The 17674-nt window shown below is 41.9% G+C and overlaps 1 protein-coding gene across 1 annotated transcript in view; it reads left to right on the top strand.

Annotated features, from left to right (window-relative positions):
• The window catches only part of filip1l (filamin A interacting protein 1-like), a 77437-nt gene that overhangs the window by 22303 nt on the left and 37460 nt on the right, over positions 1–17674 (top strand). Inside the window, exons 2-4 of the mRNA XM_033982165.2 lie at positions 10513–10863; positions 12353–12526; positions 13412–13590. Coding sequence (XP_033838056.2) covers positions 10522–10863; positions 12353–12526; positions 13412–13590 — 695 coding nt within the window. The 5' untranslated portion in view covers positions 10513–10521. The remainder of the gene's footprint in view (positions 1–10512; positions 10864–12352; positions 12527–13411; positions 13591–17674) is intronic.

Here is a 17674-nt window from a genome sequence, read left to right as displayed (position 1 = left end):
TCTCCCTCCTCTCTCACTCTTTCTCTCCTCTCTACTCTTTCTCCCTTCTCTCCTTTCACTCTTTTCTCTCTCCCCTCTTTTTTTCTGCTCCCCGCTTTTCTCTCTCTCTGCCCTCCCCTCTCTCTCCGAATCCTCTCATTCTCCTTTTTCTGCCACCTCTCTCCTCACTTTCTCTCTCCTCTTCCACTCTCCCCTCTTTTCTACCTCTCTTTCCCTCCTCTCTCTCCCCTCTCTTCTCTTTGCCCCCCACTCTCCCTTCCCTCTCACTTTCCTCTCTCTCTGCCCCCTCTCTTCCCCACTCTCTCTCTCCTTTTTCTTTCCCGCTGTTTTCTATTACTCCCCTCTCTCCTTTCTCTCCCATGCTCTCTTTCTCCTTTTTCTATTTTCTCTCTCCTCTCTCCCCCTCCCACTCTGCCCCCGTATTTCCCTCACACTCTCTTCCCTTTCTCTCTGCCCCCCCACTCTCCCATCCCTATCACTTTCCTCTCTCTCTCTCTCTCTCTCTGCCCCCTCTCTTCCCCACTCTCTCTCCTCCTCCGCTCTCTCGTCTATTTTCTCTCTTTTCCCTCTTATTCTCTCTTTCTCCTTTCTCTGATTTCTCTCTCCCCGTCTCTCCCTCTCTCCCTCACACTCTCTTCCCTCTCTCTCTTCTCTCTGCCCCCCACTCTCCCATCCCTATCACTTTCCTCTCTCTCTCTCTCTCTCTCTGTCTGCCCCCTCTCTTCCCCACTCTCTCTCCTCCTCCGCTTTCTCGTCTATTTTCTCTCTTTTCCCTCTTTCTCCTTTCTCTGATTTCTCTCTCCCCGTCTCTCCCTGTCTCTCCCTCACACTCTCTTCTCTCTGCCCCCCACTCTCCCATCCCTATCACTTTCCCCTCTCTCTCTCTCTCTGTCTGCCTCCTCTCTTCCCCACTCTCTCTCCTCCCCCGCTCTCTCGTCTATTTTCTCTCTTTTCTCTCTTATGCTCTCTTTCTCCTTTCTCTGATTTCTCTCTCCCCCGTCTCTCTCCTCTCTCCCGCTCGGTTTTCTATCACTCCCCTCTCTGTTGTCCCTCTTATGCTCTCTTTCTCCTCTGTTTTCTCTCTCCCCCTCCCTCTTTGCCCTCCCTCCCACTCTCTCACACTCTCTCTTTCTCTCTGTGTGTTTGATGTGTGCTCCTCTGGCCGTCAATCACCTGGTGTGACAGGTCAGTGATGTCATGCAGCAGGAATCTCCCAGACTGGCTCTGAGGGCGTGTACCTGAGACGTGCATGTGGAGCAGTGTGTGTGTGTGTGTGTGTGTGTGTGTGTGTGTGTGCGTCGGGGTGTGTGTGTGCGTGTGTGTGTGTGAGAGACAGAAGGACTAGTCTCTGTGGAGCACCTGCTTCCTCAGCCTTCACCCGAGTCTTTAAACGAACTCCAGCCACTTATTTAAGAACGTCACCAAAAAACAAAATTCCCAAAATAGATCTTGTTTTAGTTCAACATAAACACAAGGCACGTCAAAGCAAATATCTGTGTCAGGTTAAGCAAAGTTTAAACGGCCCATATGACGCTGTTTTCTGCTCATCACAAACAGACCTGGAGTTCTTCTCTCGAACAGAAAACACTCCTTGTGATGTTCCACCTTGTGATGTCATCATGTGGTGATCCAGGAAGTGCTCCACTGTGTTTTTAAACTCCATACACCTTCACTAGAATCATTTGGACCATTTAAACTCAGAATTTGCAATCTATACTGAGCTAAAGGTCAAAGGTCGCTGTTAACTTGAAAACTACCTCTTCATGACATCACAAGGTGGAACAGAGCATTTTGAGCTTTGGAGATGTAGTCTAATAATAAAGAGTGAACTTTCTTTAGGTAAGACTGCATGTTTTTAAAGGCATTTTTGAAGCAATATGTAGATCTGTAACTGACTTAATGACACCTGCTTCTCTCCATAGTGATGTTATGACTTTGACAGGAATGTACCGCTGTATGGCATTAAGAGTACCTCCAGTATCTCCATTACAAGGCTAAGTTACAGGTCTGATTCGTGGAAAGGCGACCTTGTGACCATGCTTTTCAAGGTCTAATAAAAAAGACCCATAAAAGCTGAGAATGCTTAAGAGCAGACACCAGACAGCAGACAGAGCGCAGGACATGAGGCAGAAAAAGACACACTGACCGGACAAAGGTAAAAGTCCTTTAGCTCTGCACGTGAATTATGTTCAAAAATAATAGATCAAAAGGTTTACACACTCAGCAATGACTTTAAACTGACTCTGACCTAAATGTGGTCCATGGGTTAGTACCAGCGGACATCCGCTCTGGATTATTCATGATTTACGCTTTTTGCGAGCTAATGATAAACTATAGGGCAAAATACAGACGACTGGCTCTAGTGTTCAAACATCTTCTCAGACTAGCCAAGTTGCTAAGTGGATGATAGCATTAGCATCAACGTCGTGTCTACTAATTATATGTCTATGCCCTGAAGTACTGAGAGTATTGCACCTACCAAACTACTGCACATATCCTAAAGTACTGAGAGTATTGCACATACCAAAGTATTGCACATACCCTAATGTACTGAACATATTGCATGTACCCTAAAGTACTGAGAGTTTTGCACATACCAAAGTATTGCACATACACTAATGTACTGAACGTATTGCATGTACCCTAAAGTACTGAGAGTATTGCACATACCAAAGTATTGCATGTACCTTAAAGTACTGAGAGTATTGCACATACCAACGTATTGCATGTACCTTAAAGTATTGAATTGAGTTATTAATTGTGCTCACAGTTTAACGTTGCCAAACTGTACACTGCCCTTGAATTACTTTGCTTACTTTGACCAAAAGTAATCAAAGCATTAGTGTAATAATGTAACATCCATTCAAAATCTCATATTTTTCCCCCTTGCTGGGATATGATTGATTGTAATCAATTATGATTAAATCAAATAGTTATGAAAACTTTTATGGTCCTTTCGAGACCTGTCCAAATTTCCTTCTATTTCCAGTAATAAGTCTCTGCTTGGCCTTGTTACACTGAAAGCATTGTCAAAAAGACCTTACCTGAATAAATGTATTGTGTGAATAGAAAACATACATCAAATACAAGCCAAACCATGTGTGTACTTATGCACTAGATTGATTATGCAACAAAAAACCGTAATGTAGAAATCACATCATCGTTTGGCACGGCTCGGCTGCATACAGAATGTGTTTATACAAGTTGAGAGCGTTACAAAAGGCCGTGACAACAGAGGCTGCTGAGGGACAAAGTCATGTCCACACCCCCCATTCACTCACATCGGGAACGCTCACTGGAAATAAGAGAGGGTTTAATATCACAACAGGTACAAACATGCGTGTCCTACATCCAGACTCCCGTTTAATGTCCTTTTGAATGGATGCGAATCATGAGAAGCAAGTCATAAAGAACACATGTAAACAATTGACTTTTTTGAGTTTTTAACCATATTATACTGTTGTTCTCTCATCAAAAACATTCTTGGAGTTGTATTTTGTTACATTCACGCTTGTTTCAATAATCCATTAATCCAAAGTCACAAAAATGCTCTGTTTGAATTTTGCCGTGATTGTTGCGTCATAGATAAAACTCCAGACTTCTCCCGCGCTGTTTTAAAGCCCACAAACCATCACCGGACTCATTCTGCAGTCAAATTGTCCTCACAGTTAACGCATGGCTCTGTTAGCATAGCATTCATGGAGGATAAGGACATCATTTGTTTATTTTCTGTTCATAAACATCATCACAACAAAGAGCTGTGAAGTTGTCGGCCTCTCTTATGGATAACCGCACATCATCATGTTAGCCAAACGCAGATTTATTTTAATTTTTTAAATTTATACCAAATGGAAAAAAAATCAAATGCTGCTGAATCCTACGTATATCGCTGATTAAGAACATAAAATTGGAGAGCAAAGTAAGTTCAGAGCAGTATGCATATGGCGGTGAAAATGGATGTTGACCTGCAAAATGGTGTCTTGAAAAGCAATTAAATAAGCAATTAAAGGTTGCTCAAACACTCACAAATCACTCCAAATACAACTTCGGGTGAGTAAATGTTGTGGGGAAACAATTACAACACAGTTAAACGCTCTGGAAAGTCGATTTTGCAGAATGGGCCTGCCTTAAATTCACCACCGGCTTGTATCCATGAAGATATTCTTGCTTTGCCTGGACAAAATCTTTACCTGGATTGTCCCATAGTATAGCATTAAACTTATCTATCTTCATGGAAACAAATAGGTACATTTTAAAACTAGATCAATAAGTGTAATGCCAAACTGTGTAACATTCCATGCAATAACAATAACATCTCCATCATATAAAGGCAGTTCTTACCCTGAATAAACAGTAGATTAATATACTGTATATAGGATTGTGTTTTGTTATAAGTTATTTGAGTTTATATGATATGGTTTATAGACAAAGTATATATGGGAACAGAAAACGGCGCAATTCTAACATGGTTCAAAGTTCAACATAGTCATTTTTCTATTAGTAATGGGACTTTTGGCTCGTTTGTGGAATCTGAATCTTTTGGATCCGTTCATTTTAAAGAGCTGTTTAAAAAAAAATGGCTCTTTTTATATTAAATTATATGACAGAAGCCAATGTGAGAACTCATTTTACACAAACACAAAAAATTCCATCCAAAATGCAGAAACAATTTAAACCTAAACCTTCATTTCACAAAACAAAGGTGTAGTCATTTATTTTTAGTAGTCTGCTCATCATCATCATCATCATCATCATCATGTATTATGCAATTTTGACAAGTTTTGGTCCTTGCTAACGTTGTGGTTGCTAGGTAAAAGTTATTTCATATCGCCTGCTCACGTCCAAGCAGGAAGTTAAACATAAAAAAAAATAAAATAAAAAAACTAGGCAGGGTTTTTATTAAAATCTTAACTATAATGTAAAAAAAATAAATAAAAATAAATACATAAATAAATAAATGTTAACTATGTTTTAATGAAATGAGTAGTCTAACATTGCACTGCACTTTATAATGTTGTTACCTCCTCAAAAACAGACCTGGAGTTGTGTTTTGTTTCATTTACATGCTTGAGAAACCCTTTATTATTAGTCTGTTTACATCTCCAAAGCTCAAAACGCTCTATTCCACCTTGTGATGTCATGAAGTGGTAGTTTTGAAGTTAACATCTTCCTTTTACCTTTAGTTCAGTCGAGATTGTGAATTCCAGGGCTGAAATAATCCAAATCATTCTAGTGAAGGCGTATGGAGTTTAAAAACACAGTGGAGCACTTCCTGTATCACCGCATGACATCACAAGGTGGAACAGAGTGTTTTCAATTTGCGAAGAACCCAACCTAAATATGCAGTTTTTGTGTGTTAAACATGTGTGAATGAAACAAAACACAACTCCAGGTACGTTTTTGACGAGGAAACATAAAATATAAGCCTTTTAACTCTTCCAGACTTCCAGACCCAACCTGTTCTCAAAATTCCCAACGCACCATTGACAAAACACCATCACTTACGTCAATCCTCTCGTACCACACAGATCCTTTAGGTATTTGAGGCACACATGTGGACATAGCTGACCCTGCCCTGGTCTCTGTCCCCCGGGTGACCTCTGAGAAGCACCTCACACATTTCGGATGCTTCTTGAACATTCTACAGAGACTTGATACTTACTGGACTTCTGCTCGTTCACTACTGATTCTACGGCAGGGTGGTAAAAATACAAATTGGAACGTTACGCTATGATACGCCATTTTGGATGAGCTATTTCTGTATTTAAAGAAGCACTCTGAGCATCATTATTATTCATAGCAATTCATTTATAAGCGCTTTTTTACAACTTTCATAGACCAGAGCGGAGTTTCATCACAGTGACGCTAACAGCAACTAGCATGCTAACGTGCATCCTGATTATCCCACAATAAAACGCTTTGAAAAGTAGATGCAGACAGTATACGGCGGTCTTCTTTTGACCTCAAGAGCCGTTTGCATCGGTTCAAAGTTATTCCTCACTTACCTCATGCATTCCGAACATTGTAATTACTCACCGCAATGAGTTTATAAGCACTTTTCACAACTCACAGAGACCAGAGCGGAGTTTCATCGCAGTGAAGCTAACAGAAACTAGCGTGCTAATGCGCATCCTGATTATCGAACAGTAAAACCTTTATAATTACCGTATTTTCTGGACTACAAGTCGCACTTTTTATCTTTTCATAGTTTGGCTGAGGGTGCGACTTATACTCAGATACGTGGAATATAAGTCGCATCTGAGTATACAATTTCACATTTGTTTGTTACGGTGACACTGATAACCCTACAGCAGTGTTTTTTTCTTCATTATTATGCATTTTTTTACTTATACTCCAGAGACAGTACACGGCGTACATATTTTGACCTAAAGAGCTGCACATACAATATATCTGTACTGAGGCGAGACACATTTTGCTCAAAAACAGGTGAAAAAAACCAGGTACGGGGCCTTTAACGTAGCTGTCTGCTCAAACACAGACCTTGTCCCACCCACGTCTCTGATTGGTCGGTCCCTGTAAGGCTCTGTGAGTGAGTGACAGCTGGATTCGGCCAATCACAGTGAAGCTTGAAGTTTTAAAAGAGGCAGATGGCTATTTAACTATCAAAGGCAATAGAAAAATAAGCGATATAAATGGGGCTGAAACCATTTTAGTTGCGCTTTAAGTACCACAGTACAGCTCTCACGGTAGAAATGAGACCGCTGTGTGCTGTCTGCATCTATAAAGCGTTAAATTGTCTGAAATTCAGGAAGTATGTTAGCTTGATTGTAGGTCTGTATTGCGGTATATTGCTCAAGACGATATACACGATAGACAATAATACTGAAACTAATTTATGCAATCGTGACAGGCCTATTTGACTCCGTTCTACCTTTGCACGTTGTAAAAATGCTTATATACTCATCCTGGTGAATAACTAGGATGCTCAGAACGCATAAGGTAAGCGAGCAACAACTTTGGACGACTGCAGACAGTTGAAAATGAACTAGTTTTGTTTTTAAGAGTGAGAACCGTGTATGGCGCCTTTAATCTCTTCCCATATCGTCCGCCCCCAAGTGATTCATGATGTGTCTTGCATTAGTAATATCATGCAGCGTTCTGAAAGCATATTTCATTGGCTACATAAGGCGTGCATGTATCCACAGTGTTAGCGAGGAGCCGTGAGTAAGTCGGCTGAGTCTCGGACTGGAGGGGATGACCTCAGCTTCGAACCATGTGGAGCGGTGCCTGCACAACTGAAGCTCAAGGCCTTGTATACAAACTAGGAATAGACTCGATTCTCAACACCGATTCCGATACCATCATGATAATTTAAAAAAAGACTCTTTATTTAGGCAATAGAATGTGATTTTCAACATTAAATGGTAGCACTTTCTCATTTATTCCCATGTGGCCTTATATCTGTGTAATTCCTCAGTCGTCCAGTAGATTCCATAGTGGTCCATGAACTCGTCTGTGTATTATACTTTTGACAGCTCTATGCAGAATTGACTGATTGAAAAATGTTCCCTCACCAAAAAGATTCCAGAAGTTCTATTTGGGTTCAGTCACATTTGTTTCATGACCTTTGAACCATGTTATAACGGTGCTCCCACATCATTAGTATACAGAACATTGTGCATGAATTCCTGGTTTCATCCACCATAGACTGTTTATATAAATAGACATAGCTAACCTGCTAGCCGCTGCGTTCCGATAAGCAGTGAGCATGTGCGCGCTTCCGGCTCCATCAACTCTGGCTCCAGTTCACTTTACATTGAAAAATTGTTCCTCCTTTCTCTGTAGCTGCTGCTGTCAGACTCGTCACTTTGGTCTTAAAATGTTCGTATTAACCCGCTCTACATGATCCTGGTGTTTTTACTTCGCTATTGTGTCCATAAGTCAAGATATGAACGCTAATAACAGTCAAATCAGACGCCTTCTTTCCCCGAGGTCGCCCCCCGCTAGCGTTAGCAACAGGTTTGATTGACATTGTTGCTAATTGGCCATTCCATGCTAAACCAGGGACATTAAAAGGGACATATTATTGTATTCATTTATTCATTATGTTTGAGTAATCCTGTATTGTCCTGCATTTGGGACTTGAGTGCTCAGAAAATGTCTGTTTTCACCTACCCCCTATCTCCACCCACTCCTCTGTAGTTAGTGCGATTAATCAACACTTCAGGTCATGTAGGGTTATAAAAATAGTATGTAGCCATTTTTCAACAATAAAAGAGCTGAAAAGTGGAGGCGGGGCTTATCAGTTCTACAGTTTTGAACAGAAAGTTAATGCATCTGTTTCTTTTATTAAGCCATTTTAGATCAAAATTATGGTTTATAATGAAAAAAAAATGAAACAGTAATCTACATATTTGATTGTTCTCTTCTTGCTAAATTGTTTATGGACATTTTATTTTACCAAAGTGTTAGCAACGAGCTAACTTTGCAACATCAACTTTACTTAAAGGGGGTATACGCATAACATATTTAGATCACCACGTTACCTTATATTCTCCCCCCTCTCTTTGCTCTCTGTGCTAAGTCACTCCCCCTCCAGAGCGCCATCACAACACCAGCTATGGTATCCCGCTAATGAAACTTTTGCATCACATTGAGTCAGGTTTGTGAAGTTGTAGTTTGTCTTTTTATTGGATTGTAAGCTGAGCATCCGACAGAATTGTACCGCTAACTGAAAGAAGCGTTCAAATAACACACGGGAGAGATCGCTAGATTGCTTAAACATGCACGAATGACATCTAAAACCTCTTCAGGCGAGTTTTTAATGACGGAACAATATTATAGCACGGTAGAAAGCTCCAACAAAAGAGTCCAATTTGCGTAATACCCGGCCTTAAAGCTGTTTTTGTCTAAGTCTCATTGCACATAATGACAATAAAGCCTGCAGAGTCGATGTAATACGACGATTACGCTTAGATGACAACTTTTGACAGCTTATTCCAAGCACTTAAGTAGAGTGTTACGACCCAAAGCCAGCGGATCCAGCGATGATGTCACGCCTGGAGCAGACCATGTTCTCATATCAGACACCTCTATGGGTTTGGGCATGTTCCACCATATTGTACATCTATTTACTTAGAACTAATAGCTTGGCAAATACAACTTTCCATTCCTTACAAGTCTCCAGCTATATTTATTTACAAGTCCATGGATCACAAGTAGCAAACACCAGATGTTTTAAGTCCTGTTGTTCCAGACCGACTGCTATGTAACTTTTGGGGCTAAAAATCCTCAGGACCACCATGGATTATCCCGTGTACCTCGCAAAGCCGCAGTAGTAAATCAAATCAGTTTATGTGTGACAAGTGCGTTAGTGCGCAGGTTTAGGTCATGGGAACGAGGGCCGTGCGTGACGGGGGGACAGACCTGAAGTCCTTGTCCCCGACGCAGTGTGTTAGGGATGTGGGTTCGATTTGTTGTGATGTGGCTATGACGAGTTTCTTCCACTGAGTAACTAATAACACCATCCTGGCCGATGACAACGCTGTTTGTGTAAATGACAAACCTGGAGTTGTTAGTGATAAAGTCTGATGTCAGGACGCGTTACATAATGGGAAAGTAATGGATCATCGAGATTGACAGAGTGAGGGTAGGATGATCAAGTGAATCAACCTTTAAACAGGGGGTATTTTAGTTCTATGGGGTATTAACTGCTAACACATAACATTTTTAGATCACCATGTTACCTTTTATAGCTTTGAAAATGCTATAATCGCTGAAAACAACGTATTAACAGTTTTATTAGTTTCTCTTCCCTTAGTCTCCCCTTCCTTTGCTCCCTGCGCTAAATCACTCCCACTTCAGAGCGTGCAATCAGCGTGCATCCCGCTAATGAAATTACTACACATCACATCAAGTTTGTTAAGTTGTAGCGTTACGTTTTGTATCATGTTTTTGTATATTTATGTGAGCACTGCGCAGAATCTTACAGCTAACAGTAAGGAGGGTTCGAATAAGGCGCAGGAGAGATCTCTAAATGACTCAAACATGCATGGATGACATCTAAAACCTTTTCAGTCATGTTTTTGATGAGGGAACAAAGTCATAACGTGGCAGAAAGCTAAAAAAAAAGAGCTGATTTTGCATAATACCTCGCTCGTTAATGAAATCTCTTTGCAGCGTTTCGTCGGTAGGTTTTCTTGTTATAGGCTCACATTATTGCGGAAGTTGCCGTGGGCGCTGCCATTGTCATTTGTGTTGTATTATTTTGTACGGAGCTGCTGATCTTGACAGCAAATAAGTTCTATAGGGACTACAGAGCCGTTTTAAAGCTTGCCAGAGAATCGGTGCACTGTTGTTGTTGTTGCACATAACCATTGAACATTTGACACAAACAAAACTACTTTATGGAATATTTTAGCTCTGAAACTTTCTCCAAATTCTCTACTGAAAGAAATAAGGTCAATAGTTCACCTGTATCCCAGACAATGTTCCTGTATTCTGTATGAACTGCAGATTAACCATAATGTGCCTGTGTTTCCCTCTGTGCAGGCGGGGAGCATGAGGTCCCGCAGTAACAGTCTGGAGGATGTGCCCCGGCTGCACCCTTCACACCCAGCTCTGGGCGACACGCGGCGACGCTCCGGAGAGAGGGAGGAGCCTACAGGCCGAGAACGCCGCAGCAGGCACCGAGAACCGCCCGACCACACGGGAACTATACAGAGGAACCACCGGGCACACAAGAACAGCACCTGCACCTGTCCCAACACATGCACCAGCACCAGCTCCTGTCCCAGCGCGGCCACAGCGGGCACTGCCAAGGCCGGGCGCAAGGAGAAGGGACGGGACCTCTCCAAAGATGATCTTGTGTTTCTACTGAGTCTGCTGGAGGGAGAGCTACAGGTACCATTAAACATGTATTGATACTTTGCAGTGACACGATTGGGCCAAACACATCCCTTAGCATAATGTGTTGGCTAACTATGAACTAACTAATTACTAAATGAAAAACTGTTGGCTAATGCTAGCTGCTTCTGACTGTAATGTTATTTTAAAGGGACTTATTTAGCAGCACAAATCAGCTCTCCTGTTGTAGTTCCAGTTAAGTAAGTTCTTTATGGTCAGATTGTGTCAAAATGAAGCTCAGGTTAAAGTCTAATAAGTGTCAGACAAAGCAGTGCCTACAGTTAGCATCACACCCCCAGGGAATGTTGATGACATCAGCTGCAAAGTATCAATAACCTTTTTTTTTTTTTTATCCAATCAAAAATATCTCCAGGGAGAAAATCAAATGTTACCTAGCACACCTTTAACTTAAAAAAAAAAGTACAGCAGTCTGAACTCTGCTCAAAAGCACTGGCTGTAGACCTCTCCATTTAAAAGACCCAAGGTGATTATTGACCATTAGACATGACTGAATCTGCATCTCTATAAAAATGTGATGAATAGCAAATTCATAAGTAGCACACAAGACCAACTGTGGTCAATTCATACTCCAGAAGAAGTAATATGTACGTTGATGTACCCAGGGCTTACAGCTTCTGTTCTGATTTTCAAAGTGGCTCTAAAAGTAAATCTATTTCTCTTTTGTCAATGTAAGATTAAAAATAACAAAGAACGATTTCAGCCATTTTAATTAACATGTTATCAAAAATGTACAATTTGCTGTTGATAATCTCCATAGCAACAACATAGCAACAGCTGTTTGAGTTCATGAGGGGAGTGTTTGGCAGCAGAAGTTCTGATGAACTATGACTAAAAGGTCACTTTTTTTTTTTTTTTACCTTCAAGGCAATCAAAGCACTTTACATCAAGGAACCACTCACCCATTCACCCCCCCCCCCCCCACCCACACACACACGCACACACACACACCCCCACACGCCCACACACACACACACACACACACACACACACACACCCCCACACACACACTCATACAACAGTGTATGCAGACAAGTGTCTTGCCCAACAGCATTCATCTACGGGAAGTGGAATCGCACCACCAACCTGTGGGTTTGTTTATCTGACCGCTCAACCAATGATGTCTCGGTTCTTGTGAACTATGACTCGTCCTTCACACAGCCCAGGGCAGACGTAGCTGACAGAGCACAGTGCAGAGAGCAGACATCATTAGTCATGGCACAGAGCACTGGACTGGCTCTGGCAGACATGGCCGTGGCCCAGCTGGACATGTTCCTCATGAGTGTGAGACACTTACATGAGCTAATCATCTGTGCTAATGGAGGCTAACAGCTGACACCACTTCCTGTAAATCCCTCCAGTGTTGAGGCTCCATCAGGACACACACACAAACAGAGAACACACACCAGGGCCATCATGTTGAATGTAACAGAATATTCATAATAGTATGTGTAATATTTGTGCACAGGCCCGGGATGAGGTGATCACTGTGCTGAAGGCAGACAAGATGGACCTGGCTCTGCTGGAGGCCAAGTATGGCTTTGTGACCCCACACCAGGTGCTCCAGGCGCTGCAGAGGGACGGTCTCCAGGGCAAGAGCCAGCTGTTCCAGGAGGACATCTACGAGAGGCCCATGGTCGAGGTGCAGCACCAGGACACACATGCATACAACACAACACATGTACAAACAATACAGGTTTAAAGGAGCTGTACCGGATTTTTACTGTCTTAAAAAAGTGAAAAACAGAGAGAGCTAATTTTAAACAGTTTGCAGTGGTCTAAAGTTATTCCTCACTTTCCTTATGCATTCAAAGCTGCTAATCATTCACTGCAATCACACTTTTCATGACTTCCAGAGGCCAGAGGCAAGTTTTGTAGGCACTAACGTTACCAACAATTAGCATGCTAAAAGTTCTCTGGCATTAGTTTCTGGCAATTTGATTGATAAAACACTTTGTATTTAAATGTAGACAGTACACAGCAGACTTATTTTGGACCCTAAGAGCTGCTTACACAATATTTATGTACTGAGACACATTTAAGTGTTGTGAAAGTTATGGTACAGTTGACAAACCAAGTAGTTTCCAGTGTCATAGTGAACTATTGATACTTTGAAGATGACGTCATCAACATTCCCTGCGGGTTTGATGCTAACTGTAGGCATGCTCTGTCTGAAGCGTTGTTACTCAAATTAATCTTTAACCTGAGCTTTGTTTAATACGATCTGACTCGATCTGAATCTTAGCTGGAACTACAATGAGTGATCTGATATTTACTGTTAAACAAGTCTCTCTCACCTTAAATTACAGTCACAAGCTAGCTAGCATTATCCAACAATTTTTCAGCTAATCTCACCTTTTTATTGAAAATCAAACATCTAAACAGGAACATGATCACTCATTTAATCACAGGCTCCTTAAAATGTGTTTTTTTAAATCCACACACCTACAAGTAGGTGACCCCCAGTGTGGTGTCACTGCACAGTATCAGTATGTTTGACCGTGGAGATTTACCTGTGCTGTTGCAGCTGGACCGGCTGGTGGAGAAGCAGAGGGAGACCCACAGGCGCATGCTGGAGCAGCTCCTGATGGTGGAGCAGTCTCACAAACAGGCCCTGTATAAGCTGGAGGACGAGAAGAGAAACCACGAGGAGTTCATGAAGAAGAGCGATGAGTTCACCAACCTCCTGGAGCAGGAGCGTGAAAGGTCAATGTCAGCACACACCCACAATGCACTGCACCTTTAGGATCTTTAGGGTCTATATTACACTATTTTCTGTTATAACGTTGTGTCATCATCAAAAAACAAACCACAAAACACACACAAACCCTGTATATTTAGAGATCTTCTTCTTCAAACTGGAAACACCTTGTGATGTCATGTGGTCATACAGGAAGTGGTCCACTGTGTTTTTAAACTCCATAAACCACATCACAAAGCGGAACAGAGCATTTTGAGCTTTGGGGATGCAGACAGTCTCTCTTCCAAGTGAAGTGCCAGCTGAAATGGCTCAGGCATCTGTTTTCCGGATGCCTCCTGGATGCTTCCCCGGAGAGGTGTTCCGGGCATGTCCCACCGGGAAGAGGCCCCAGGAAAGACCCGGGACACGCTGGAGGGACTATGTCTCTCGGCTTGCCTGGGAATGCCGTGGGAGGAGCTAGAGGAAGTGTGTGTGGAAAGGGAAATCTGAGAGTCCCTGCACAGATTACTGGCTCCGCAACTCGGCCCTGGATATAAAGGTAGAAAATGGATAGATGGGATATAGACAGACTCCTAATAAAGAATTACTCAAACATGTGTGAATGAAACAAAACACAACTCCAGGTATATTTTTGAGAGGGTAACAGCATTATAACATGGATTAAAGCTCACAATAATCAATTTTGTTTAACATAGGACCTTTAAATGCTACTGCCAAAGACCACTGCACTGGCCTGGACCACACACGTCACACTCTACTCAATAACATTTAATACAGATGCATATTGTTTTATATATATTGATTGCTTACTTACAAGTTGACACAAAAATACGTTCTTATTTCTTGCAGTGATCTCATTTTGTCCTAATGTGCTGTTTTTATAATTTACCCTGGGGAAAAAGCAAAATTAGGTTCATTAGTGGGATGCCTGCTGATCGTACTGTGATAGCGCTCTGAAGCGGGGAGTGACTTAACATGGAGAGCAAAGGGAGGGGGGACTCAGAGCGCCAAAATGAAAGGGAAACTTATAACATGTTAATACGTTGTTTTGGGGAAATATAGCATTTTCAAAACAATAAAAGGCAACGTGGTGATCTAAATATGTTATTAGTTAGCAGTTAATACCCCTAGAAACAAAATACTCCCACGTTCAGCCTTTGTTCGTTGTTTATTACGGTTAATTAGGTGCAGTGTGTCACCAGTATTTCTTATGAGAATACTATGTAAATATTAGGGAAACTGTCTCTTTCCTCCATCTGGTAGTACGACATTATCACATTCTACATCTGAAAAGCACCGCTACTCAGCACAAGCCCATCGCATAAATGTCCCAGTGGGGAGCTTTAGCAGATGCGCTCATCACCGTGACATCACTGTCCCTCACTGTCCCAAAGAGCTTTCAGCAGTGTTAGTATTAGGGCTCATCAAACCCTCACAGCCTCTTCAGTCATTCCAGCGCATCAGGTCAGGTTCAGATAAGGTGAAGAGCGCACACGGTTAGCAGCCCCCGCATTCTTTTATGTTGGGGTTTTAGCAGACATATCATGCAAAATCAATTTTCCAAGCGTTCGACCACGTCATAATTGTTTTCCGGTCTCATTTACCCGCTCGAAGTTGCATTTAGAGTTGCATTCTCCTGTGTTCAAGAGGGTATAGTTCCAGTTTACTCACGTTTTTCGCTGCCACTGGTACAAACAGGGGCGTCAGACTGCGGGGGGGTTAAAGGTACTGTTTACAGGGGGCCCAGTGCAGGGAGGGGGCCCTTGAAAAAATCTGTAACGGGCTTTTTTCATTAGACAACATGGCCGCAAAATTTTGAGCTACACCCCTAGGTACAAGCTAACTGTGACGTACTTACTTCATTCTCTGATTTTCTTTCTTAATCAGTGATATATGTAGGATTTGGCAGCGTTGCATAGTAATTTTGGTACAAATTTAAAAAAAAAATCTGCTCCTATCCATACGAGGGGCCAACAGTTTGCGGCATTTTGTTGCCATCATGTTTACGCCGACTTATTGTAAAGAAGGAGGCAAGAATCAGCTCGGAATACCTCACTGGGCTTTGCAACTTTTTTCCAAACCGGAAATCAGCGACTTATTTCTTTTATTAAGTCGTTTTAGATCAATATTGTGATTTAAAATGTGCAGATCCACGTGTCATAGATTATAACTATGCAGTAGACACAAGCACAATATGTCTTCTTTAAATTTCACTGCAGTTTTGATAAGAATGAAACGTTGTCCGTGAATATATAAGTAGTTCAATGGTTACGTTTAAATGTACGCTAAAAATCTGTTATCTGGGTTTATCAGATGACTGAAATGTAACGTAAACAGTTCCATCTGATGTGAGTGATCTGATTTCTTTTGGCCTGTTAGTGTTTGCTTTGGACAGTGAGACTAATTGGGGACCACAGTCTGTGTTTTGTCGCTGTTGGAGTCAGGAAGAACACGCCGCCATGATAAATAGAGCTCGTTCTGCAGTGGAGCTGATTAGCGTGCGAGAACGATGAAGGACGTATGTTTACTAACAACGCGAGGGCAGCGTAACGGCTCCGGGGTTTGGTGTTCCACGTGACGCCAGGTTATCGCGGTGACAGACAGTTCGTTCAGTTTGAAGTCAGGTGCTCACGTGATGCCTGGCGGTGATGTTATCCAGGAGTGTGTCGGTTAATCCGCTTGTCTGTTTCACTATCTATTGGTTAAATCAATGATCCCGTTAAGCCCTAAGAGGCGACTGCTGCTGCTGTGATTTTGGAGCTTTACAAAAATAAATTGAATCGAATCGGTTTTGTGCACAACAGTAGCCGCTAAGTCCAATCAGAGGGACAGTTGGTTTGCGCTAAAGTCAATCAATCTCGACAGATCAGACAGTGGACAGGGAGCTACAGGTGGATGTTTAACGCTTTGTTGGTGTTAATGCTAATTTCGGGGCCTAATAAATACACTGCCTGGCCAAAAAAAAAAAAAGGTCACACACTAATATTTCATTGTTCCACCTTTAGTTTTGATTACGTCACACATTCACTGTGGCATTATTTCCATTTCGCTTCTGCAATGTCACAAGATTTATTTCCATCCAGTGTAGCATTAATTTTTCACCTGTTGCATTGATGCTGGTCGAGTCTGACGCTGCACAAAGCTTCTCCAGCACATCCCAAAGATTCTCAATGGGGTTAAGGTCTGGACTCTGTGGTGGACGATCCATGTGTGAAAATGATGAGCCCGATGAATCCTGGCATTGTCATCTTGGAATATGCCCGTGCCATCAGGGAAGAAAAAATTATTGATGGAATAACCTGGTCATTCAGTATATTCAAGTGTCAGCTGACCTCATTCTTTGAGCACAGACTGTTGCTGAACCTAGACCTGACCAACTGCAGCAACCCCAACATATTTGCTTAGTTAAAACAAGGTGGCGACTTTTTTTTTGGCCAGGCAGTGTATAATAACAGTAATCTACACCTACAAATATCTAGGTCACCCTTACAACAGATGCAGTTTTGTTGTTATGTTACATTCAAAGTTCTAATAGAAGCACTGACACACAAAGACTGTTCTAAAAGCAAACGTTTTCCTCACATTTGTAAAGCATTTAGCACGTCGTCAGTGACATCCACCCGCAGCTCCCTGTCCACAGCCTGTCAGGATTTAGTGAGTTTAGCGCGACTTAGTGAAAACCTCATAAAGATTACATTATGCCGGAAACGGTCACGCAGCCTGTTCCTCAGATTGGAACTAGCCAGCTACTGTTGCACACAAAGCCAAATGAATTGAATTGAATGCGTATTGGCGTAATGTTCAGCAGTTACCATGGCAACACTAAGCACACATTAGCAAACGCTGTCAAAAAAGTTTTTAGATTGTCTGAAAACTCCAGAAAAAATACAAAATGGATGGAACAACACATTTTCAGGAGTCTGTGATCAAGGCAAGCGATCATGGTTCTATTTAGGTGTTTGATTTTCAATAAAAATGTAAGAGCAACTAACTGAAAAACTGTTGGCTAATGCTAGCTAGCGTGTGACTTTAATTTTATGTTTTAGAGACTTGTTTAACAGCACAATCATCTCACCTTCTGTAGTTCCA

The sequence above is a fragment of the Periophthalmus magnuspinnatus genome, chromosome 2 (assembly GCF_009829125.3).
Source record: "Periophthalmus magnuspinnatus isolate fPerMag1 chromosome 2, fPerMag1.2.pri, whole genome shotgun sequence".
NCBI classification, from domain to species: Eukaryota; Metazoa; Chordata; class Actinopteri; order Gobiiformes; family Gobiidae; genus Periophthalmus; species Periophthalmus magnuspinnatus.
Note: the sequence above shows the minus strand (reverse complement) of the source record. Positions and strands in the feature narration are given on the sequence as shown.